This window comes from Sander lucioperca, chromosome 15 (genome assembly GCF_008315115.2).
Source record: "Sander lucioperca isolate FBNREF2018 chromosome 15, SLUC_FBN_1.2, whole genome shotgun sequence".
Classification (NCBI taxonomy): domain Eukaryota; kingdom Metazoa; phylum Chordata; class Actinopteri; order Perciformes; family Percidae; genus Sander; species Sander lucioperca.
This window is the reverse complement of record NC_050187.1, coordinates 17,415,886-17,440,860: the sequence shown is the minus strand read 5'-3', so window position 1 is coordinate 17,440,860 and position 24,975 is coordinate 17,415,886. Positions and strand designations below refer to the sequence as shown.

Sequence of the window (24,975 nt, the reverse complement as noted above, 5' to 3'; positions counted from 1 at the left end):
TTGGCTATTTGAAATAAACTTGCTGAGTTTTCTTAAAGGTACAATCTCTTCGTTCAACTATTCCCAAAACGGTAGCCCCAAGTCAGCCAAAATAGGACATAGGATTGCGACCTGCTATCACTATCAAATTATTTGACAGGTGTTAAAAAAAAACTTTAATACCAAACAACCACTGAAATATTTTAGCGAGTAAATGCAGAGTTAATAGGTCTATATATATATATATATATATTTTACTTTTACATTTCTATGTACTTGTATGTATACAATATATTTATATAAAACAAGTATATATATTTGTTGAATGTATTCACTTTCATTCCTTAACAGTGCAGTGATAAAATAAACAACAGAGATTTAAGGTATAGTATAATATGAGGGTGAGCTCTATTTGATGTACTGGACAGGACTGTCACAAGCTACATTTATCATTAGTGTTTAATTTGACAATTAGAAACATTTTGCATTTAAAATGTTAAAAGCCTTGGTTTAATTTAGCAGAAAGATAGACAGACACCAAACGTAGTCAAACCGGAAGACAATATTTGTTTATAAGGTGGCCTCTGTTTAATATAAATGTGTGTGCACAACAGAAAGTGCCATAAAAAGGCCAACAAAGCAGTAAAAGCTATAACTTGGTTCACTCTGTATTCATTTTAAGTGCACTAGGTTGCAGTGTTTACATCACAGAGGTGTTTGCATTAAGGGTAGATGGCTAGTTCTGCACAAAGAGTAGTGATAAATTAGCAAAGGAGGCATGGACAACATTTCCGCTGCTTATGGAACCTGTCACTTTGATTCCATTAAGTTAATCAGGCTTAATAGTAACACACAGTAAAGAATGATAAATCACCACAGCTCTTTGCAAATATGGGTAGGTTTCCACCAAGAAGAGTTTTTCTGCTTGAAGACAGAGGAGAGAGCAAATAAAGTAGATGAATGGATAAAAAGTGAGGGAAAAAAAAGGTGATTCTGCATTTATGTCTGTGAGAATAAAAGAGGGAGAGGATGCTGCTGTTGTCCCCTAAGGGCCTGATTTCTTTGATTTACTTCATCAAAACAAGAAACATCAAAAACAAAGACACACTGGGAGTTTTGATTTCCACAGAGCATTCACAGAGTCAAAATCAACATGGGGTCAGTGCACATCTGAGCACACTTCCATCCTAAAAAAGGTATTAGGTATTTATCCACTCTTTAGAGGAATGTGAGAAGCAAAGTGAGAGAACAGTGGATACAATCCCAGCTGAAATGGATTATATGTCCTAAAGTGAGATTGGGTCTACAATTTACTTGACTTGGTTGTGTATTATTCATTAAGAGCCCCACATTCAATTGTTGTGTGATTTGTCAAATAGTACTCTTTGAGCTCAACAAAAACTGGATAGATTGGGGTTGGCTGTCACTTGTACTCTCACTCCCTGAGTTGATACCAGGGTACTTTTTTGCATTTTCCCCAGTAGACACTATTCTGTGTTACTCCCACCCTGACACCAGTGCCACCACCTCCAGGGAATATTCACAGTCTAGTTACCAGGATAAGGGCTATGAAAAATGGACAGCATTAAGAAGTGTTACAGCACAGTCAATTTTTCTGATATAGGAAAAAATGAAAAACTGCAGAATGCTGAGGGAATCAAAATATAGGCATATATTAATGGACACTGAGGTAGATCTGTCTATATATATATATATATATATATAGACAGTTGATAAGTGGATGATAAGCCAGTGAAGGGTGCACATACATCATGCAAAAGTCTCGGGTGCTCAGGTGAAAGACAGCAGTCTGAGTAATTTGAGCAATTGAATGCCAGAGCTTTAAAATCACAATGCATTACTAATATTGAAAGGCTACTCCATCACCAGGTACATCTCAACCAAGAAGATTGTAAACCATTTGTAGAAAAAAACTTTAAGAAACTGCACTGCAGCTTAAATAATATTTTACAAAAAGATGCATTATGCCATGGCACATCCAGTGAAAAATCATGTTGGGTAATCTAATAAAAGGAAAATGATTCTATTTAGCCTTTCTTCATACTTCAAAACAATGTATATGTCAGATATCTCAATAAGCAGTGGTCCTATTAAGCTACAGGGTGGTAAGATTTGGAAATCACTACATTGAATGATTGCCTTGATTACTGTGCCGATAAAGTACCACTGACCACATGAAACATCATCAACCACTTGTCTCAGGTCCCAACTCACCGTGTAAGTGATCACTGCCAACATGCCAATCAAGGTCAAGGTGCTGATGGAGAAAGACAGAGCAGGTAGACCATCTGCAGGTGAAAGGACAGGAAAGTCATTAGAGATTTGACCGTGACCTCTGTAAGAAACATGTTCACTAGTTCAACTATCAAGAGGATAGCCTACTTCCTTGAGTGCGCTTTGACGGTATTTCAGTCAGCAGTTTGTCAGCTGTCAAACTCACATTGACAACTGAAATGTTTCCAGCATTCAAACCCTATTGCAGCGACTGTATGAAGTGAGTAATGCTGCAGCTACATTTGTATTTGAATATTCTAAAGATGCTTCTAAAATGTCATTGCAGCACTGCTGTAGAAATTCCAAGGGAAGAAATTCATGAAGACTATTCAACATAATCTAGTTTGCTCTAAATCCCCCCATTGTGCACTGCATATAATTCAACAGGAGTGCTGTTTTTCTTGGTAAGGCACAAATTGCTGTAATTTACAGAGCAAAACCTGCTGTTACAAAACTGAAGCTGTTACAGGAAAGGTCCAAAGACCTAACATTTCGGCTAACATTTTGGATCGGAAACAATGGGTGTGATAAATGGACTTTGATGCGCAACTCTCTTAGTAGCAATTCTAGTGAAGGTAGATGGATACTCGAAAAAAGTGAATGTTTTCACCCATTAAAAACATAAAATAATAATAATTAAAATGTCTACAGAAATCTGTGAATTACCCTGAGTATTGAAAAGAAATATTGTGGGTGAGTTTTAAGGGGACACTTCACTGCAACAAAGGTCAGTTTACTCATGTGGAGTACTACTCAGCATGTGAAAACAGTCTTCTATGGCCCTGGAGAAGCTTTGTCAAGTCTGAGGAGATGGCCTTAATGATGTGATAGTGATATTATTAGGGCTATTATTAGAGAATACACATTTTTATTTATTAGAAATAAGTGGGAATTCACCAGGTAAGGAGGTTCTTTAGGGCATTATGAAAAATGTAGGATCCAGCGTTTTTGGAGCTTGATCCATACTGGGGACTAAAGGTCAGGGTATTTTAGCATCTGCTGCTGCTTTCCTTTTGAATATTCTTTTGTGATTTCTGGATTACCTCTTTAAACTGGTGTCAGATATTATAAAACATCTGCAAATACAGCAACAATAATACATGGCGAGATACCATGAATGTAAGTAGAAAATGTAGTTATTTGGGTGACTGACCCTTTCAAAGTCCTAAATGTAATTGCAGAGCCCAAGGAATTGTTGAGAGAAAAACACATTACATTACCAACAGATAACAAATTCTAAAATTAATAGTTTTGCCTCTAACCTGACTGTACACGTGTTGCCAAGAACACAGCTCATCTGGAGCAGCAAGGATGCGCCTCTGTCAATGTTCTTAAGGGGGAAAATCAGGGAATTAATTTTCTTGATGGCATAGGGATGAATATTATTTACAAAGACAAGGCCTCCTGCTGGTATGTTGGTACTCCTGGATTTTATATCTGCCTTTAATGAATGCACTGTAGCAAAGTCTTCCTCTATACACACATCTGGTCACCATTTTTTGTTGTCATTTGATACATTGATCACAGACAGTTTTCAAACAGCTGGATCTTTCAATGTATGTAGGTTGACTTGATTTGTGTCACCTTTGATTGAGGCAGAAAGGGGACAACCCATCAGGCAAGGGCAACAGTAGGTGTCACACCAGCTGTCAGAGCTGGAGTTAGAAGACAGGGATTGATGGAGAGACTGATTGCCTCTATCCCCTGTCAAGATCCCACCTGTTACAGGGTTCCACGTAAAAAGCTACACAGTTGTCCCTTTATAGATATCCCGCATCCTCTCAGCAGCAACTTCATAGTGCCCAGCCCACCTGTCAGCACGGGCATAGGTGGCTCTCTGCTTGCCTCTCCTTGACAGTGGCATTTGTTTGGGAATATTAAGTCAGTATTCAGGGCATGTGTAATTTGTGCTGTTTATAACATTCATCACTTTCTTTTAGAGGCATTTCACAAGCAGCAGGACAAAGAGGTGGAAAATGAGAGTAAATTATATGCCTGCTCCCTATTGTATTATATGCAAAAAGGAAAACTTTGAAGTCTGACAGCTGGGCTGAACATTAACATTTGAATACATGTTTCCTATTCCCCAAGTGTTTCATTGCGATTTTGCTGCCATTGTTTAGTGGTGAGCTTGGTAAAATAGACAATAGCTCCATGTTCTGCATGAAGAACATTCAGTCCATGAACTCCACACAAAGCAAAGGATAGATGTTTGCTGCCACTCTTCTTGGTTTCTTGAGCAGATTTTCCGGGGATTAAACAGAGGGAATATTGTCTATTATCGGCGGTGCTTCCACATCTGTACAGCTTCAATTCCAACACCAATGGAATTAGGTAACTCTTATCTCACCCTGCATATAGCCTTTCAGGCTTGTGTGCATGCATGAGACTTGTACAGAGAGGTGTTTATTAAGGACCACCTTAGCCAGGGCGCTCTACTTCTGTGGCTCGACAGAATCATCAAAAGTGAGTAGGATGCCTATGTTCAAGGGATGGGATATAGTATACTGTATGACTGCAACAATGACTACATACTGCCAAACAACAGAATGTACAGGCCTATAGCAAAGTTGCTAACATTATCAGACACCACCATAGCTGTTTTTTCTCGGTGTGGGTTAAGCTGAAAAACTCATATATACACTCAGCAAAAAAAAGAAATGTCTTGTCACTTTCAACTGCTTTTATATTTTAAACAAACTTAACATATGCAAATATTTGCATGAACATTAAAAGATTTAACAACTAAGACATAAACTGAACAACTTTCACAGACATGTGACTAACAGAAATGGAATAATGTGTCCCTGAACAAAGGGGGGGTCAAAATCAAAAGCAGCCCTCAGTATCTGGTGTGGCCACCAGCTGCATTAAGTACTGCAGTGCATCTCCTCCTCATGTACTGCACCAGACTGGCCAGTTCTTGCGGTTGTTTTTGCCATCCTGTACCTGTCCCGCAGGTGTGATGTTCGGATGTACCGATCCTATGCAGGTGTTGTTACACGTGGTCTGCCACTGCAAGGACGATCAGCTGTGCTTCCTGTCTCCCTGTAGCGCTGTCTTAGGCGTCTCACAGTAGGGACATTACAATGTATTGCCTGGCCACATCTGCTGTCCTCATGCCTCCTTCACCATGCCTAAGGCACGTTTACGCAGATTAGCAGGAACCCTGGGCGTCTTTCTTTTGGTGTTTTTCAGAGTCAGTAGAAAGGTCTCTTTACTTTCCTAATTTTCTTATAACTGTGACCTTAATTGCCTACTGCCCTTAAATTGTTAGTCTTTTCGACCGTTCAACAGGTGCATGTTCATTAATTGTTTATGGTTCATTGAACAAGCATGGAAAACATTGTTTATTTTGATTTTTACAAAAGTATCTTTAAAATACAGTGTCCTTAAAAAGGGGCGTTTCTTTTTTTGCTGAGTTCACTATGGGAAATGGGGTTATATAGTAGTTTGTGTTTAAGAAGATATTTTGGGTGTATTGTAGCTTTAATTCCACAGTTGAGGGACAACTTGAGGGAGACTTGAGATTGTCACTTCAACTCCCTCACTATGAATCAAATCAGCCTCAAATGCATTTAAAAATAATAATACCCTCTATTATTAACCATGCTATTTTAAAACTCAGTAAGCAAAACATGCTATCTGGTTTGTAGAACCATTAAAACAGATATAGATATAGTCAGGGTTGCATTATGACAAGTAGTCACACTATGCCAATACATGAAATGTAAATAGAGAGAGCAACAAAGTGGAGATTAATTTAATGCAATTAAATGCAGGAAGGCCAATATCCTTCAGGCGTTGACGTCCTCCACGAGATCTATGGAGTCTTTAGGTGGTGGCCTCTCCAGGACCCCACCCAGAGACGGCTGGGTCCTCTGAACTGATGTATGCTGCAAGGGAACAATTAGCATTCCACTGAACATCTCATCTACTTTTAGTTTCTCAGAGTTAAAAGGCTTTGATGGCTGATTTGTAGATAGTAAAAACATTAAGTAATGCATTTGTTTTGGTTGCTGGTCAGCAGCAATATAAGTTATATTGCACGTGATTTGTCATAGTGGACATGCACTACAACAAGCAAACACACTTGTTTGATATTTTAACATGTATTATCTTTTTCTTTTCTTGTTCTATTTATTCATGTATACTGTCTTACCACTTTAATAAACACAGCCGTTCTCATAGAGGAAAACAGAATAACTCCAGACTCTATTGTAAGCTTTAGGAGAGGATTGAAGAGAGTAAAACACACTGGTTGAAATAACTGCTATGGTTTAGGTTTGCTTTCACACATTTATAGTATATAAACACGTATATAATGAGGATAGGCAGTGTTTCTTGCCCAAGTACTTTTAGTTAAAGTAGGACTCCCACCCACTCCACCCCACATTGAGGCATGGCCAGAAATACAAGATTGTACTGTCCAGACTTGAATACCAACATCAATAGTAACTGATCTGGATTACATTTGGTCATCATTGGAACACTGTTAATATAACGTAATGTTTGAGCCATTAAAGATGTAGTGGCCTTAATGAACAGTTGTTGCAAAGCAGTCAGCAGGGTTGTGTCAAAAGGGCCTTTCCTTTAGTCAATTAACCTCCCATCTGGAGAGGGAAGAGATGAGGACTTAGAAAAGAGATGATCCTAACATTTCCTCCTCAGCAGCCGAGCACTTTCCCCCTGTGCCAAGGGAGGAAGGTTAGGGAGAGCATGTAGGGGTCCACTACCGGGAAGAGAGGCAGATGGTTCAACTTCCTCCTTAATCCCCAGATGGTAAAAGGCCAGAGGACTGTTAGGAGTGCACATTTGGCAAAGCTCTATTCAACAAGTGAAGATGCCCAAGGAGGCTGTCTTCACAGTGTTGGGATCACACAGTTAAATCATTTTTATGGATTATTATAACTAGTAAATTTCCTATTGTACATTAATATCGAGGGTATAAAGTCACTGTTTTTCAAATATTGGTACATACAGTTACGGAGTCATTTAGTGAGGACTTGCTGGGAAAGTGACAGGTTTGTTATTATCTTACATGTATTTACATGCATAGAAAAATGACTATGATTTGCATGTGGGTACAATGAAGATACACTTTATCCGAGCAAATTTCAGATGTGCCATCCCTTTACAAAGTTATTTATGTAATTAAAATCACCACACATTCAAAATGTGTTTCACCAATTATTGTATTTGGACCTCATCAACTGTGAAGCATTCTAGTTTGTTTCTGTATGCGTAAAACAGTAAAATCTGCCCTACTTATGCACCTATGTTTCATAGCTTACAGACATGAGTAAACTATGTCAATTAATAATACTTCCCTCACAACCAACCCTATGAAGCATTGTATTCATTTTAAAGCAGCCATATTATGCTCATTTTCAGGTTCATAATTGTATTTTAAGGTTGTACCAGAATAGGTTTACATGGTTTAATTTTCAAAAAACACCATATTTTTGTTGTACTGCACCGCTCTCTCTCACTGCTGCAGATCCTCTTTTCAGCTGGTCTCTGTTTTAGCTACAGAGTGAGACCTCTTTTCTTCTTCTTCTTCTGTACTATCTTTGATTGCACTGCACATGCCCAGTAGCTCAGATGTAGATCATGTCAGCTAGCTAGCTCCATAGACAGTAAAAGAAAGGCTGTTTCTACAACTTCAGTCAGTTACAAGGCAGGATTAGCTGGGAGACTTCTAAATGAGGGCGCACATGTAAGTAGTTCTTTTGTAGATTATGGTGAACTTGTGTGTGTTGTAGCATAGCTTTGCTACTGAGAACGAGGTAGCATGCTAGCGTTAGCATTAGCGTTAGCATGCTAACGCTACGAGCTAATGGTTGCGGTTAGCCTGCTCGTTTCGGCTTGTGACGTCACAAGCCGTGCCGATTTTGAACTGCTCACCCAGAGACTGAAGGCAGGACACATTCAGAAACTGTATCTCACTCTAAACAGCATGGGTGGATTTTTTTCAAAGTTTGTATGTGTGTGGAAGCACCAGAGACACAACATAACACCCCAAATCCTAGAAAAAGTGATTTTTTCATAATATGGGCACTTTAAACCTCCATTGTGTAATTTTTTTTAGTTCTTAGAAAAAAAAAACCCTTTGTTCTTTCACAAATATGTACTCATTCATGTGTAATTACTTCCACCAACTAATCAAAGTATTATCCTAAGCGTAGAATCTGACATTCAGAATACATAGGAGTGACTCGCTCGAATGACGGCAGCCACGTAGCGCCTCCATCTTTAAAATACATTAGCCAAAGAGGGACATACCTCCGCATTTCGCCCTCTTACACCTATTGGCACCGTGACGAATGCAAGGGGGAGATTATTCGCCAGGGAAGCGAAAAAAGAATTAAAACGACAACGTGACAGGCAAAGCAAAGAGACCAAAGTTAAAATTGGAGTGGCTAGAACAGCTGCGTGTAAACGATGGAGAGAGCTAATTTCTGGTTGGGCCACCATAGGAGGAAGAGCTAGAAAGTAATATTCAGTTGGTTGTCATATACAATTTCACCGCTAGATGGGAGAAATTCTTACACAATGTAGCTTTAAACATGCTAACCTGCATTACTCCATAAGTACTTGAGACAACTTGTGTCTTTTTGTTTAGTCTGCAATTGCGCTCCATCTAATTTGCTCTCCATTCAGTCTAAACAAACATTAGACTTTACACTGATCAATGTGGCTGGATAGTAGTGGAATAGTATAAAGAATATAACAAAAAGAAGTAGGGAATTATACAGTGTTAAAAAATGGATAGGGGCAAGAGATTTGACATTAAGGGAGTAATGACCATGGCTAATGAAGGGGTAGGGTGGAATGAATTGATTAAATAAAGGTATCGCGGTAACAACAACGATAAAAGTAAGATCCAAGTATTTTCTAAAGAGGTTATACTTACGACTACTCCCAAGCTCTTCAAAAAGGTATTGTACTTTCTCCCATTGGGTGGAATTCTGACCAGGTGGGGCCTCAAGTGGAACAAAGGCTCTGAAAACAATAAAACAATAATTTTGAAGCAGAAGTGAGGTAAAATCCATTACGTTACTTCTAGACTGTCACTGTGCCCAGTGCACAATATGCTTAAGTATAGTCTTCGCACTGGCAGTGATGGTTTTAGCAACTGTTGTATTTTTTCTACGAGCCACACACAGGTTTCAAACAAAAAACGAAAAAAATCATGTTTTTGTGAATCATTCCACAACAGATGAACATATACCAGTAGCATTGCTGTTGCTGAAATATGGCAAGAGAGCCAGAGAAATACAGTCAGAAAGATAGACTGCAGCTAACAGTGACATACACCTTGTTTTCAAAATACTTTTATACGTGTATTACTTCTACTACACCAGCGCACAAGTACAAATCGGCATAGGCTGCTTACGTATGCTAATGCTCTGGCTACATTGACCGTTCGTAGGGTATGTGCCGCAGAATGTATCTTTTAACTGGCTACACCTGCTGCGCACACACGGCGTAGGATTGTGTGAGTCACAGGCGAGACGGAGAGCTTTTGCTTTGGGATTGCTGTTGTTTCTTCTCAAGTGTTATCAGAGGATGCAGGTGAGGGAAACAAGAAATAAAAACAGAAACTCTCAAAATGAAACTGCCAATATGCTCATTGAGAGTCATTAAGTTGTTTCCTGTATATCGTAGTTTAGTTTAAAAGAAATATAGACACTTCATGATGCATTTCTGTGCAAAAGAGCCGCACACACCTCTCATAAAAAATATAAATAGAAGACTGTCATATTTTTACGCTTGTAGAGCGAATCTCTGCGGAGCATACGCACTGCATAGAGCCTACATACGTACTACTATGAATCAGCCTTAAGCTCCATGGTAAATGTCTCTTTTCTTACTTATCTGCATGCTGTAAAATTTGACCTGTACCTCTCTTTTTCTCAAAACTGTTTTTTTTCTTCTCATTTTATATATTTCTTTGTTATTACACAAAAGAAATCACGAATGTTAATGGGACTTAATCCAATAAAAAAATACATATATAGATTTTGAATTATAGATAATATAATTATACATTCCATGTTAACATGTGTTTATAGTAGGGCTGTCAAACGATAAAAAATTTTAATCGCGATTAATCGCTGAATTTCTATAGTTAATCGCGATTAATTGCATATTTTATCACATGATTAAAATTCTATTATTTTGCATTTCAGAACTGTAAAGAAAAAACATATTAACAATGGAAAGCAACTAAAAAACTAAAAATCCCTAACCTTACCAGAGTTAATATAGCGTTTAGTAACTTCTAAATAATTTTGATTACTCACTGACGTCCAGTGATCACCAGTTAATGAGACAGCGTTTGCAGCACCTTGCAGCAGTTCCAGTTGGGTTGCTTTCTCCATGTCGTACAGGCTGTGTATGCGTGAGAACTACTGTCCCCCTCGACGGCAATGAGACAGGTCAGAACATGCCAACCGTAGTACGTCTTGAGACCCGAGTCCTCTACGATGCTGACAGGTCTGCAGTTAGTTGCCACCCGTTTCGCAAGAGCTGTAGTAATTTTTTGGGATTTGGTTTCATCAACAGGTCGGCAAGTAGCACTCTCCAAAATACTGCTTTGCCTGAGTGGGTAGCATGCTAGCGGGTAGCATCAACCTGAGTCACGTTAATTAGCTCGTAGGTGGTAGCTCAAGCTTGACGTCTACTGAGCCGTCCAGGAGTTTTGGAAAATAAAAAGCGTCATTCAGAACTGTGTTGCTGCTGTCTTTCTCTATCATGCCTGCAGCAGGAGGAAGTATGGCAGCTTGATGATAAATAACGGTGCAGCAAAGGGTCAAAATAGTAGCCTGTTAGGCACGACGCGAAGCCAAGTGAAGTGTAAAATAAATTAATAAATGCCAGCATGCGATTAAAAAAAAATGTACGCGTTATGCTCGGCCCTTTAAAGCATTATTGCTGACAGCCCTAGTTTATAGCAAACATAGGGCTTACAAATCAAATAAAAAGGATCTTGCAAACGTTTTAGTGAACTTTTGCTTATCCACCTTCATACTACTGCTCCTTTGAAAATTTGATTAATTGCTATTCTCAACACAATGGACAGTCTTCTAAACTTTGCATTCCCTCCTATCCTTTTTTTAATTTATTTTGGAAAGGAACAAAAAACACATGCATCATAAGTTTTATAGCCTTCTACATTTAGTACTATTAACCATGACTTTAATGACCTGCCGAGTCATGTCAGCACTTCTTTGCACAAACATTTAGATATTTGTGCCCCATAAAGTTATACGATCATCTTTCAACTAACCATGTTTTAACCTTTAAACCTGTGTTTCCTTAAAGAGATAGATGTTTTGTTTATTGTAATAAGTTACCTAGCTCCTAATAACATTAATCAATAATCCTAATAACAGTTAGCCATTTAACCCCTTCACTCACTTAGAAAGACCTACAGACTTTTCAAGGTTTCCTTTAATGTCTAGATAGAAGTTTTAGATAGAAATATATGAATTGTACGAACAGTACTTCGATGTTGTGGGGGGGTAAAATTTAAAACATTTTTTTTTTTTCAACACTTCTGAAACAGCACTACCAGTATATCGTATCTATAAGCTGAAGTTGGGAAATGGTCAACATTATTGATGCACAATTTCAGTAAAGACTTCCGCAGACAGCAAATAAATATGGTACTACTTTTTTCAGGAAGTTCAAAAACGTTCACCAGGGGAAGTGAAAGACATTAGATCAGCATATCAAAGACCCCTCTTTGCCTCATGTGCACAATGCTACTTTTGTAAAAGTTTTAATCAAAATGTTATCAATAATATTTAGACTAACTCAAAAAATAAAGTCTTATATATGCCTAAATAACTTATTTGCAGTGGCAAAAAAAAAAAAACTGTAGCAGTGAAAGATCAGGGGTCATTTAAGGAGTTTAACACTTTGGAAGGTATAAAGACAGCAAACAAAGGCCCTTAAGAAAAGACCTGAGTGAATAGTCACCAAACACAGCCATTATGTCTCTCAGTATCAGAACAGCAGGCCAGGATAAAAGCTATCATGTTGTTGAAAATCAAAGGACCGAAGCAACAATTGCCAGAACAAAGCAGCGGGGAGAGGAGCTAAATTGCTTCCGTCTATAAAAAAAAAAGTCCTAAAATCCAAACTTTAAGCTGTTATAAAGTATAGTCAGGTGTCCTTTATTTTCCCAAACCAGGTAAGCATTCGTCTAATGCACGATTTAATGGTTGAGAGAGCACATTGCATCGTATAGATTGAACTCCAGGCATGCTGTCACAGCTGCAAATAATTCTATTATGTAGTGCAGGTGGTACAGAACACAACCAGTAAAAAAAAACGGATAAATGGGACATGGCTAAAAAGGTGCATCAATACAGATTTGTACATACAATGTCACAAAAAAGCCTCAATATTCCCTCCACAAGTGCTTTGTACAGAGAGAAAATGCAAGGAATCTAGTTTAGGATCAGATAGACAACAATACAACTTATATTTAGACAGAGGTCTATAGTTCTTCTTCTAAAGTTTATTTTAAATGGTTTATCATGGCCAGGCAATTGGTACTGTAGCAGTTTGAAGGGTTCATCTTCTCATTAACTGAACACAATGACATATCCAAACTTCCCTCCACCTATCGTGTACTGATGCAGAAGAAGCCACCCATATCTCCAACTTACCCAATTAAAAGGAGCACCACGCAGACAATGACAAAGCCAACTGTGTACTTCAGAGCGTTTTTCACTTGCTGTAATAAAAGAAAAAAATAAACTGGTCAATCACAGCCAAGAAGTGAAATAGTATTATTCATTGTGAGTGAGGGAAGGGGGTCATACTCCATTTAGCTAAGGACTATTGAGTGAGAGCTATACAGAGTCAGTGTAGATCCAGTTTGACTTGGCCGATATAACATGTCACTCCCAGTGCTATTCAAGGCACTTTAAAAGTAACAATACAAAAGACCTCCCTGTCTGTAAGAAAAAGTGCCTCTGTCAGCTCAAAACTGACACATAGAAAGGAGAAAAGGTACTATGCATTAGCTGGTGTTTGGTACATCACTCACTATCAAGACTTTTAAAGATAGGGATTTAAAATGTTGTCAATTTTCAGGTGACAATATGCAGCCTATAATTTACAGTATGAATGCAGTGGTGCAATGGTTTAACAATGTGACATTGTGTTTTCTTACTGTCACAAAATATTATTTAAAAAATAATTGTTCTTTCATTGTTCATTCATGTACAATGTTAAAATGGGTGCTAACAAAGGGGCTGTTGCCTTAAGCTAGCTGGGAAATTTTACTAAAATTACTTAAAGACAATAACAAATGTGCCAGCCGCACCTGAATTATCTGAATGAAATTTGAATTCATCAGAACCGAATCTAAGCAGGCTACATGGCTGTGTGTAGAAGAAGAAAGGTGCATTCTTACCGAGCATTTGTTCACGTTGTCGTCGTCCCTTTCTTCATAGTAGAAATAAACAAAGGGGATCCATAGGAAGACACAGAATAGTATGATGGAGTAAAGTGCTATGAAAAAAGAATTGAAATCCAAGAATTAGACACGTAATTAGACAATTAAACACTAAATATCCATAACCCCTCCCCAGCATACAGTATGGCATCATGTTCTATCATGACGCTAAAATGTTAAAACATCACAGTGCATTCATGACAAGTACTGTACATACGTACAAATCTAATGTTTTTGATTCAGATTTGAAATTTAATCTTTTATTACTGTGAGATGTACCCTGTTCACCCACTTGAAATGATGGTGAATTTCTTATGACAATGTACACATCCAAAGTGATTTCTGTGAAGAATATGTCTTAATTTCCCTTATCAGGTTATACCAGTCAGGAACTAATATAATTCCCCCCACACCATTTATTTAATTTATAAATAGCAATAATAGTTGTGAATACTATCAACTAAATACATTATTCAACAGTATCAGAGTATAAGCCAAGGAACAACGTTCCTTAAAACTTTCTCATGACAAATCTAGGGCAGAGATCACTAAACACCTCACATTTAGTTCTTCCACAAATCCAATTTGTCATTTTCACTTTCCCTTCAAACTACTATTCTTATTTTATTCTATTTTATTGCATTGACAACACACAACAACTGATAACTGCTGCGCATCTATGAGGTCCCATGATATGGCAAAATTTAAGCAGATGTTAAGGCTTCCATTAAGGGCCATTGGAAAGTGATTTGCTTTCTTTTTTGTGCTCATTCTTTTTAACTTCATTGAGTTCAGTGCTCACTGTACTGCTCACATTTCTATCTTGCACTCGATCCAGATTATTACTATCCTTTACGACAGTGACATCTAATGCCACAGGGCCGAGAGTTTGAGGAGAATTATTTCTAATCTTTTTTAAACCAACCATACTTGTTAAAAGCATGCTAGTGGGTTTGTCAGGCAATTTTAGTGTTTTAATGAAATGATTAAGTTCGGGGCAAACTTCCATCAGACGTAGTTGTTATCATGGAAGAAATGTACAGTAGATGTTTGGGCCTAGCAGGTGCTTATAATTGACATGTTTTGACCAATGAGAGGTCAGTTAAGCAATAAAGGACCACTGTGCAGAGATGTATATGTATGTATTTAAAAGTTACTGAATTGGTTTGTTAAGCAAAGTATTGTATCCTTCTATAAAATGCTCTATGATACGAGAAATAAAGTTAGGTCCCCTAACACGTGTCTGTGTGTGTGTGTGTGTGTGTGTGTGTGTGTGTGTGTGTGTGTGTGTGTGTGTGTGTGTGTGTGTGTGTGTGTGTGTGTGTGCATCTGTGTGTGTCATTATTTAACCAGAAATGATCCACACAAATTATAAACGGTTATATTCAACCCAGCAGCATCATCACCAGAGATCCCTCAAAAATCTTACCAATTTTATCTGCCTGGCTGGTAAAAACAAAAACTGAAAAAATAATTAAGCTTGAGTTTACTAGATTGTTATGTTAATTTTGACATGCATTAATGTTATACATCTATTTTTAAATAGAAACAATTATAATTGTCTCTTTAGCATCTGCCACCAGTAAGTTAATGTATGGTGGGGGGTGATTCATGTAGAATATCAAGCTAGTACATTTCTTCATGCTGGTACTTGAATAATTCAGTTAACTTTATTTTACTTCATTCTGGAATGATAAGTGGACCAAAACCACACTATAACAACTGTTAACAATTACAAGCCACATCATTAATAGCAGTCTGTATACAAGCATTTTCTTTATTATGAGTGCTATCTGTAAAAGCCAGTTAATAATTCCACTGGGTGTGTCTTGAGGCAACGTCGTTTCTGTTCTAATTGGGATCCAGAGCACTACATAATTGATTCAATTAGAGAGGCATTTGTATTTAAACACATTATCCTTCTGCCATTGGTGTATTTAATATTGCTTTGGGCAAAACTCACAAAGCAGGTAATCATCAGTCCCATTTCCATGTTGACCACTGCAATAGGAAAAAGCCATCTGCATTTGAAAATTGATTTCATTCACTAGAGCCGGTAACCTTCTGTATGAATGGACACTGTGAGTGGATACAATACACCTTGGTGAAAGAATTCACTACTTTCTGATCCAATCCTTTTTTGTTTGTTTGGTTCTTCCTGTACAAGCCGCTTTCAAACATGGAAATGCATTAGGAATTCATAGAGTGGAGGTGAGGCAAAAACACTTAAATAGAGAGATGCTATTTCAAGCTGGGGACTTTTCTATCTGCAGCAAATGGATGTCGATGAAGACAGCCCAGACAACCCCAAAATAACAAAAAAAAAAAGCATGTCACAAAGATGTGCTCAGCAACATGTTTGGCATTCCTCAATCCCTTCTTGAGGTGATAATGTAGTAAATAATTAGCACAAGTCACATTGTGATGCTAACCAAAAATAAAATGTGCAGGAATACAAACAGCGTACCACAACTAAATCAATTTCACTTTTTTTTTTACCTACATGTTAAATAGAGGTTTGGTATGACAGTAGAGCTTTTTTTTATGATGAACAATTTTTTTTTTGTTAAAATAGCATACAAACCATTTCCAACATGAACACATCCTCTCCCCCGGACACCCCCATTCGTCATCACCACAAGCTAACAACCATAATAATTCATTACAATACAATAAAATAATAACGAAATAAACAGCTGTAAACCAAATAAACATGTATATTTGACAAAACACTAAGCACATTGTATACGTCTCTCCACCATGGCTTCTTAGGAGCCGTCCAGAAAGCTCAGGTATTTTCCCTATTTCCTAGTGTAGACATTCAATCTGGCAAACTGTTTATATGACATGTTTTCAAACGCTGCCACCCTAGCCATCTCACAAGCCCACTCTTGGATTGACGGCATCCCTTCAGTAGAGCTTTTTAATTTATGAGTTAGGCCTTGATTTAAAGTCAGCAAAATCAAACAAGGGTTTTTAACTATTAATGGGTAAGAGATTTAGGGCCCTATTTAGTGTCTTTGCTATTTTAAGACTGTCCAGCGCCCACGTCGTTTAAATAGCAAATGCACCTACAGCCATCTTTGCCCCCATGGGCGTGCTGGTCTTACAGGGAGGTGTGTTCAGGTGAATTCTTGGCGTATTGCTATCTTGAGGCAGCGGAAAGTGATCGTGCCATTGACCAACAAAAACCTGGTCTGAAGTCAATAGCGCAGCATTCCATTGTTATTTTAACAGCGCATTAGTGAAATGCGCCTAGGCTTATGCACAGCGCGTGCTCACTATGCTTGTTACACACACACACACACACACACACACACACACACACACACACACAGGGAAGCGCAGCAGCATACAAACATGCAAAAGATTACAAATAAAAATATTACGGTGCAAATCCGCCATCATAATAGCAATGTGCCAAGGTACAAACGCACCTGGCTTTTAAAGGGAATGGGAGATGACACTCTGATTGCATGTTATGTCCAAAACACACCTATGAATTAATGAAGACACTAAGTACAACCCTTTTGAACCATGCGCCCGGCGCACAGACCCTTTTTTCCGCCGTCAAACTAGCAAAAGTGGATTTGGACACGCCCTAAACGCACCTGTGCCATGCGCTTCACGGCGTGTGCTTAGATTGTTAAAATAGGGCCCTTAAGCCTACACATAAGAAACAACAACTAAATACATGTCATAAGCAGTGCCATTATAGCATGATAAAATTACACAACACGTTTTCAATTGAAAACATTCCATTTCATCCACAACATCAGTACCACATTTTAACTTCAATGTGGAAAAAAACTGTTCCATATCAGTCAAGAATGCATGGCCTCAAGAAAGTACATTGTGAAATAGACTATTTCACACAAAGCTCTCTCCTGCAGACAAACGATGTCACTGTTATAGTGGCTTGCTTTTTGCCAGCTGTTATTGTGACAGGGCATTACTTACAATAAACACATGCTCATTGCTTGACTAAGGTATCCATTTACACTCATTTACAGCTAGACAAACTGAGTTTAGGATGATGCCAGGAGCCAATAAATGCAAGCCATCCACAGTATGCAGCCGCTGGCATATGCTTGTAGGTTAAAGCAATGGGTAAAATTAATCATGAATATTAACATACTGAGAGAATAGGTCATCCTGCATTACCATGTATCATCCATTACTCTCTAAGCAGATCTTCTACTGGGAAAAACGCCTGACCAGGGATACAAGTTTAGCACATTTATCCCCCTGGCAGAGAGCAGAGGAATAAATAATGTATTATCCTGCCTTAACCCTGTAGTTCCTATATAGAATACTCCTATTTACTCATAAGGGAGAAAGCAAAAAATTTAAATAAAAGGAACATATTTTGGAGGATTGTTGGGAGATGTGGCTATAAAAGCCTTAAAAGATCTGCCAATTGAGTGCCAGCTGGGGAAACAATGTGAGGACATCAACACAAGCAACCTCATTATATTTTAATAATAATTTGTGGCAATTTACAACTATTATAACAAACTATCAATCAGAGCAGTACCAGTAGTTTCACATAATGAGAAACATTAGAGCCTTGTCCTCACCTTAATGTGGCTCTCCACAGGGGCATTAACACCTGGACTTTTGTCCCTTGCAGACAGGCAAAATGTATTACATTTTATGTGAAAATTAAATGCCAGGGGAGCTTTCTCACAGAAACATTGTCTCTGACAAAGGACTCTAGATGACTGATGAAACTATCTGTCCGTACAGACACTTGCTGAAAGGTATGACACTCTGAGCTTGCACTCTCAATTCCAGTAAACATCAGGGGAAACACCATTTTTGTGGGGCCACACCTGGGATAAAACCCTAGTGAATATAAAGAATTTGAGAGGTAGCACGAAAGACTCCAATTTGATGCCAGTGTAGCTCCATTTCTGCTGGATATGTGGGTACACAGATGTTTGCTAACAATTGATTTTGGAGTCATTCTTCAAGCCACTTAATGCATCTCAAAAAGGTCAAAGAGAGGTATAATAGGATATAAGAAAAAAATGTATTGTTTCAAATAATAATTTCTTAATGTGACAATTCTAAAATTGAATCTAGAATATTAAGTCTGTATATGTATGCCAATTAATTGCTGTTTTAACTACTGTAGGTTTGTAATAATCAATATACAACCATGAAAAAGCAGGGCTGAAACAACACTTGTTCTTCCCTTGTTTCCCATTCACATGTATGAGTATACGCATGTGGGTTAAATTATTATTATTTTAATATGAAATTGAAATTAATTGTCAGAAAGCAAAAACAAACATGGCCAACCCACATTCTAAAGCTATTTTTCTACTATTTAAAAGATGAAAAGAAGTGTGTCACCTCTATCATGGCAAAGTCATGTATAACACTAATCACACAAGCATTCAGAAAGCTCAACACTATCCAAAGAAGAAAAAAGGAAGCTTCCTTTGTTGTTTGACCAACAGACTCTGGAAACATGTCTGTAAGGTTCTGATTTTTTAACATTAAATAGCATAACTATTATAACTTTGAAGACACACTGCTTTTCTAATTAAACATATTACTAAAAAAAATATTTATATATATAATAGTATATCAATACCTAAAGAATAAGCACTTTAAGAATAAATACAATATCATTTCAAAAGGTCTGCGGTGACTCCCATTTCTAACAGTACATTAGCAGCTTGTTTGCATTGACTGACATGTTTCTCGGGCTATCACACTCAGACTGCCACTTGCTTGGCCCACCTCTCCCCCACCCACCTTCCACACTGTCACCAATATTCAGATGTATTGCCTCCAAACTGACAAGATGGCAGCAATCACTAAACTCAACTTCAGACTTTAAACGGGCAATCTGGAAACCTATAGGTTACGTTGTAGCTGCTGATTCTGCATGTAGAATCTCTGGCATCCAGCCACATGTTTCTCCAGTTTGTTGCCATATGCTTGTCAATGGACTGTCACAAAGTGAAACATCCTGTTTTCTTTCACTTCATAGCTCAATGGTACATTATGCTTGGTTGAAAAGAAGCCACCACATCCCCAGTAGCACAATTGGACTCCACAGGGTTCATTGTGGCTGTTGCAGGAAGTAGGGACCACCAATTTCAAAGAGTAGCATTGAAGGACATGAATATTGAGCTGATATAGAAGAACTTCTTCAGAGAAAAAACATATTTATGCACCACATTATCGTGGTTCCTGAGCTAGAAGACCAGTGTGCATTAAACACTATTTCTACAGCTCCAATGAGCACAACCAACCTCCCTGATAGGAAAGTTCGCAGAATACATTTAGCTATTGATTGGTTCAACATGCTGCACTGTGCCATCTGACAGTATACACTTTCTCCTTTGGCTCCTTTTGTATGTAGAGTAAAGCGAAATACGAATACCAATATCAAATGTCATTATAAAACGTCAGTGATGGCTTTGTAATGGGTCAGTACAAGAGTAACATAAATGCATTTTAGCTATCTCAGCATGCTTACCAAAAGCTAGTAGCTAGGTTACTTAGTTACCCCATGTCACCTCCAGGTAACACATAACCTGGCTTGCTGCATATACAGTGCTAGGATAAAGCCTGACCAACGCACTGGATGTTCCTCCTGCTATCTCCGCTATCTATTTTGCAAAAGCACCATCATTGCACCCGGGGTTTAGTGCAGCCAAGGACAATTGTGATGGGTTTAAAGAAATTCAAACAAGCCAGAGTGTTTTTTCCCCACTTCCCAGAATAGATAAGCAGTGTAGCCAGACCATACTCCAGCGCTGACACAGCACACAACAAAGATTTGCTGAGATATGTTTATGTGAATTTTCACAAGGTATTGGTCTGAACTAGGCTAATGGCATCTGCATGAAATGAAAATGCTTAAAATCTTCGAAGATTAACGGCAAAGCAACAATGATACAATTGGTGAAACAAAGTGGTATACTAAGGCCTGACCAGTATATCAGAATGGCCAACATTATCGGCCAATATTAGCGTATTATAGATAGTGTTATCAGGGCCAGATGTACGTACATTTGCGAATGTAGCGTTATCAGCGCCATGGCCAACCCGCAGAAAGCGCACGCTGTGATACTTCAGCTTACGTCGTATTTACCAAACATGCAGTTCATCGGGTAATCAGCGCCTTTCTCCGCCCGCTATACCGTAAATTGTGCTGTAGCAAAGCGTTAAGTACTTGTGTTATGATACGGCTGAGTGCAGACTGCGATATTCACACTGCTGATGCTATGACTGTTTGAAATTATCCTGATGCCAATATTTGTAATGTAGCGAGGAGTTTAACAACTGCTGGAATGGAATGTGAATGCTGAGTTGGAGATTCAATGTCATCTTTGATTTCTGAACTGTAATATTGCATGGCTGCTTAATCTGTAACGCTTAATGATTTGGTATTCACTCAACTGAAAAAGTGTGATCCTTGTGGCAAAAATCTTTTCAGCTCGTATCCTTGACCTATGTCTTCGTCTTGCTCAGATTACTGCTGCCATTTCACCAAGAGGCATATGCGAGGGAATCCGCTTGCGGCTGGTTTACACCTGCTTTTAAGAGGCGGAGAATTTTCACTGCAAAATAGAGGCGCGCTGTCACGGGCGGTTTTTGTACATACCGCGGAATACATAATTAGGCGCACTTTATGCTTCCCCTCCCCCCTCTTTATGGGAAACTCCCACTTTCCCCTTGACCCTCCCATGAATGCATATACATGACACGGAAAAGCACAATTTGCCATTTTCAGTTCCCGCAACAGGCAGTCTGCGCTTTTACCTTAGTGTGGCCTGTTTGTACATACCTCGCCATGCTTTAACGCGCACGTTGCAAAACAAATACGTCTGAAGTGGGTGCAAAAGCGTTAGTACATCTGGCCCTCAGTGTATCTGTAAGTCAAGGACTAACAAGAAATTACATAACTGAAATTTCAAATATATTTTTAAGGTAATTTAGAATGAATGTATCAGTTACCTAGTTCGTCAGGTTTATTTTTTCTAAAATGTTCCGTTAAGTATAAATTTGTTAAAATTCTTTGATAACCAGATTGAAGAGATTCTTATCAAATATGTTGTCAACGTTTTAACTTGAAAGTCTCAGTCTCAGGTTGTGGCTTTTGCACACAGTAGCAAGAAAAGTGCTTCCTGTTACTTATGCACACTGGACAATGTTCTTATCATTGAAGGCCCCTCCATATCACACAGAGCTGCCCTCCAAAATAAATCTGCAATTTGTCAATGTTTTCAGAATGCTTTTAAAAGAAGCACTAGGCTACCACTAAACAAGAATCACAGACAAAAACAAAGTACTTGCAGTGTATTTACAAGAGGATTGCATCCTCTCCAACTTCTCCCCTACAAATGGCATTAAACAAGGCAGAGAGAAAGCCAATGATTTATTTAAAGGTCCCAGGGGTATTTTGCCCTGTTGCTTAAGGGGCTTTTGCACCACTGCCTTGAAGTACTGAGCAGTCTAAGGAAATGTATAAATGGACAGAGACTGGAGATTGAAAGGCTAGGCTTTCAAACTTAAGGTTCATCAAAGATCACAAAAAGCTATTTGGGCTCTAAAAGGAAGTGGGTGTTTCAGTTACAGACATGCATAGCCTCTGTCAAGTTGAAGGTACATTGTATCTCTAATATTACACAGTGTAGAATGTATGAATAAATGCAGTGTTCATTTTCTACAGACACTAAGTAACATCTCACTTTGACAAAATAGTTTTACTTCCTGTTTTTGGCATAATAGTTGCATTCTGATATAGCGGTTACTCTCTTCATCACTGGTACTCAGTGCAAATAACTACACTCAAGCAGTCCTAAATGCCTGCTTTTATCTGTCAGATGTCAAGATGTAACATAACTGAAATGCATTTATTTGACCTACTTATGATGATGGTTACTGTTAAAGTGCACTGTAGCCATGATAGGAAAAGGAGTCTAAGCAACTGTGAGATTTCACAGAAATTTAGATAAGAGTGCTTTTACATACAGTTTAATGAACAAAAGTGTGCAAAATATCCTATACATATCATAAAGTCATTCATTCTGTATAATTGTGAGGATTTCTATACAAATGACGAATACAAGCAGGGTTCAAAAGTAACAAAGCTCTTAAAATAACAATATAATTGTGTTATATTATAATTAACCCACTATAATTTCTCCACTATGACAACACTGTGCTTGTAAAACTCTACAGGGTAATAATACAGCAGAAAAGTGGATTCAAAACAGATGCAGAAATGCCGACAGTGTCAACTATAGGTTTGATTACGCTTGCGTCCAGAAGAAAATGTACACATTTCTGAACCAACAACTGACATAAATTCACCAAATGACAGCTATGTAAGGCCATGAAATGATTCCAAACATCAAGTTAAAAATGCAGAGTTCATAGAAATCAATAGACATACACATGCATTTTAACCGTGATGACCACTACAATACAAGTCAATCACCTTGAAGAAAAACATGTTTCAGTGGAGGAAAGTGGAGATCACTGTGTCAAACCTGTAATTATTCCATTTTTGAAGAGACAAATGGACAAGGCTGTCAAAACACAGTCTTAAAGAAAATTCAACTTTAAAAGGTTAGATTTGTAAGGAGGTTGTGCATACAACACACATGGAGCTTGGTCTCCACCTACTGGCAAATAAAAAAACAATGCCCCAATGCAAAAAAAAAAAAAGCAATGCCCCCTCATGAAGCAACAATTTGATTTATCATATTTAATATTATTATTGTAGCCTTCCTCAGCTCACAGTCCTCTAAAAATGTCATCTTCACAAACATCTATTCACTGCAGAGACATTATATAGTATGGTCACATAGAAATGCATCATGGATTCCATTTAGTTTAAGCAAATGATCCGAATATGTGACAATCTCACTCAATATATTACTATAACACCTACTTTCAGTTTTTTTTTAAGCTAAGAATCTTAAGAACAGCACAATGACCTGAGTAACATGATTATGTCAAATGGTGCGTCAGTAATAGGCATCTCTAAGCTCAGAATGCATTTGCAATATTTAAAATGCACTAGCTTTATTCCAAAAATATGCTTTGAGGTACTTTGCACAATATCAATCAAAATGGCAAGGCTCTGGTTTTTGTATTTTAGGGTGATATTACAAACACTCAGCCTTCCTTGTCAACAGCCAAAGGTTACAAGACCACAACAAATTTGGAAGCGGATCATTCTGCACCACACACTCCCAGAGCTATGATCACATGGATATATGCTTGAGGCAAGTAGCAAACTCTTTCAAGCGTCTCCCTTATCCCTTTCCTAGCTCCTGGAATGCATACTCTTGGTATGTCTTTTTAGCTGGATACAATTTATATTGAACTATTGGATATGAAAACAAATACAAACTATATTTTGGTACAATGCCTACTTAACAGACAATATAGAATCATAGTATGCATCAATTTCTTGAGTGTAACTGCACCATGAACATGGTTTGGCCATTAGATGAATTAAATTACTGCATTCACGACTACGTCTGCAGAATTATTGATTTCTTTAAGTCTCTATAAAGCAAAGTTTCAATTAAGGGGGATATCTAATCTAAACTATAGATATTAATAGTGAAAATCACATTTGTGTACTATGGGCCCCTGAATGCTGGATTCACGTGCAGTGTCCATGGTCTGTAAAAGACAATTTTCTGATGTCATTATACTAGTGGAAGTGGTTTCTTTGATTGGGCTGTCTGGGCAAAGATACATCTTGTCTTGCATTTGGCATTTCTGAACAGACGGTACATAACAGTATTGCTGACAGGCACTTTAAGCCAGCATCTGTTAGAAAATGTGTGATCTAGCGTCTTTGGCATGACTGAATTTGCTATCGTGAAAGACAACAAACTCCTGTTATCCTTTAATATGACAATCATGAAGAAATTTCAGTGGCACTAATAGCTTTTAGTTAGGAATTTATCAGCCAAATGGCCTGGATACTGTCCCAATGAATTGCAACCATGCTCAAATACTGGAATTATGGAGGGATACATGGGGACTGGACCTGCCCTTTCTCATAGTAAGAGAATCAGGCAGGATAAGTCCAAGATGCTACTTATGATACAACACAGTATGCCACAAGCCAAAAACAGTCACCGTCAGTGCCAGTGAAACATCATAATTGTTATGAATGCAAACTAAATGTGAGAAAAACGACAAGTAAAGCATGGATGTAGCTAAAGGCT

At 38.1% G+C, this 24,975-nt stretch overlaps 1 protein-coding gene across 1 annotated transcript in view; it reads right to left on the bottom strand.

Annotated features, from left to right (window-relative positions):
• lmbrd1 (LMBR1 domain containing 1) overlaps positions 1-24,975 on the bottom strand; it is a 59,684-nt gene that overhangs the window by 25,897 nt on the left and 8,812 nt on the right. The window contains exons 4-7 of the mRNA XM_031303183.2: positions 13,712-13,809; positions 12,960-13,027; positions 9,191-9,279; positions 2,215-2,288 (exon numbers count right to left, since the gene is read on the bottom strand). Of these exons, the coding sequence (XP_031159043.1) occupies positions 2,215-2,288; positions 9,191-9,279; positions 12,960-13,027; positions 13,712-13,809 (329 nt within the window). The remainder of the gene's footprint in view (positions 1-2,214; positions 2,289-9,190; positions 9,280-12,959; positions 13,028-13,711; positions 13,810-24,975) is intronic.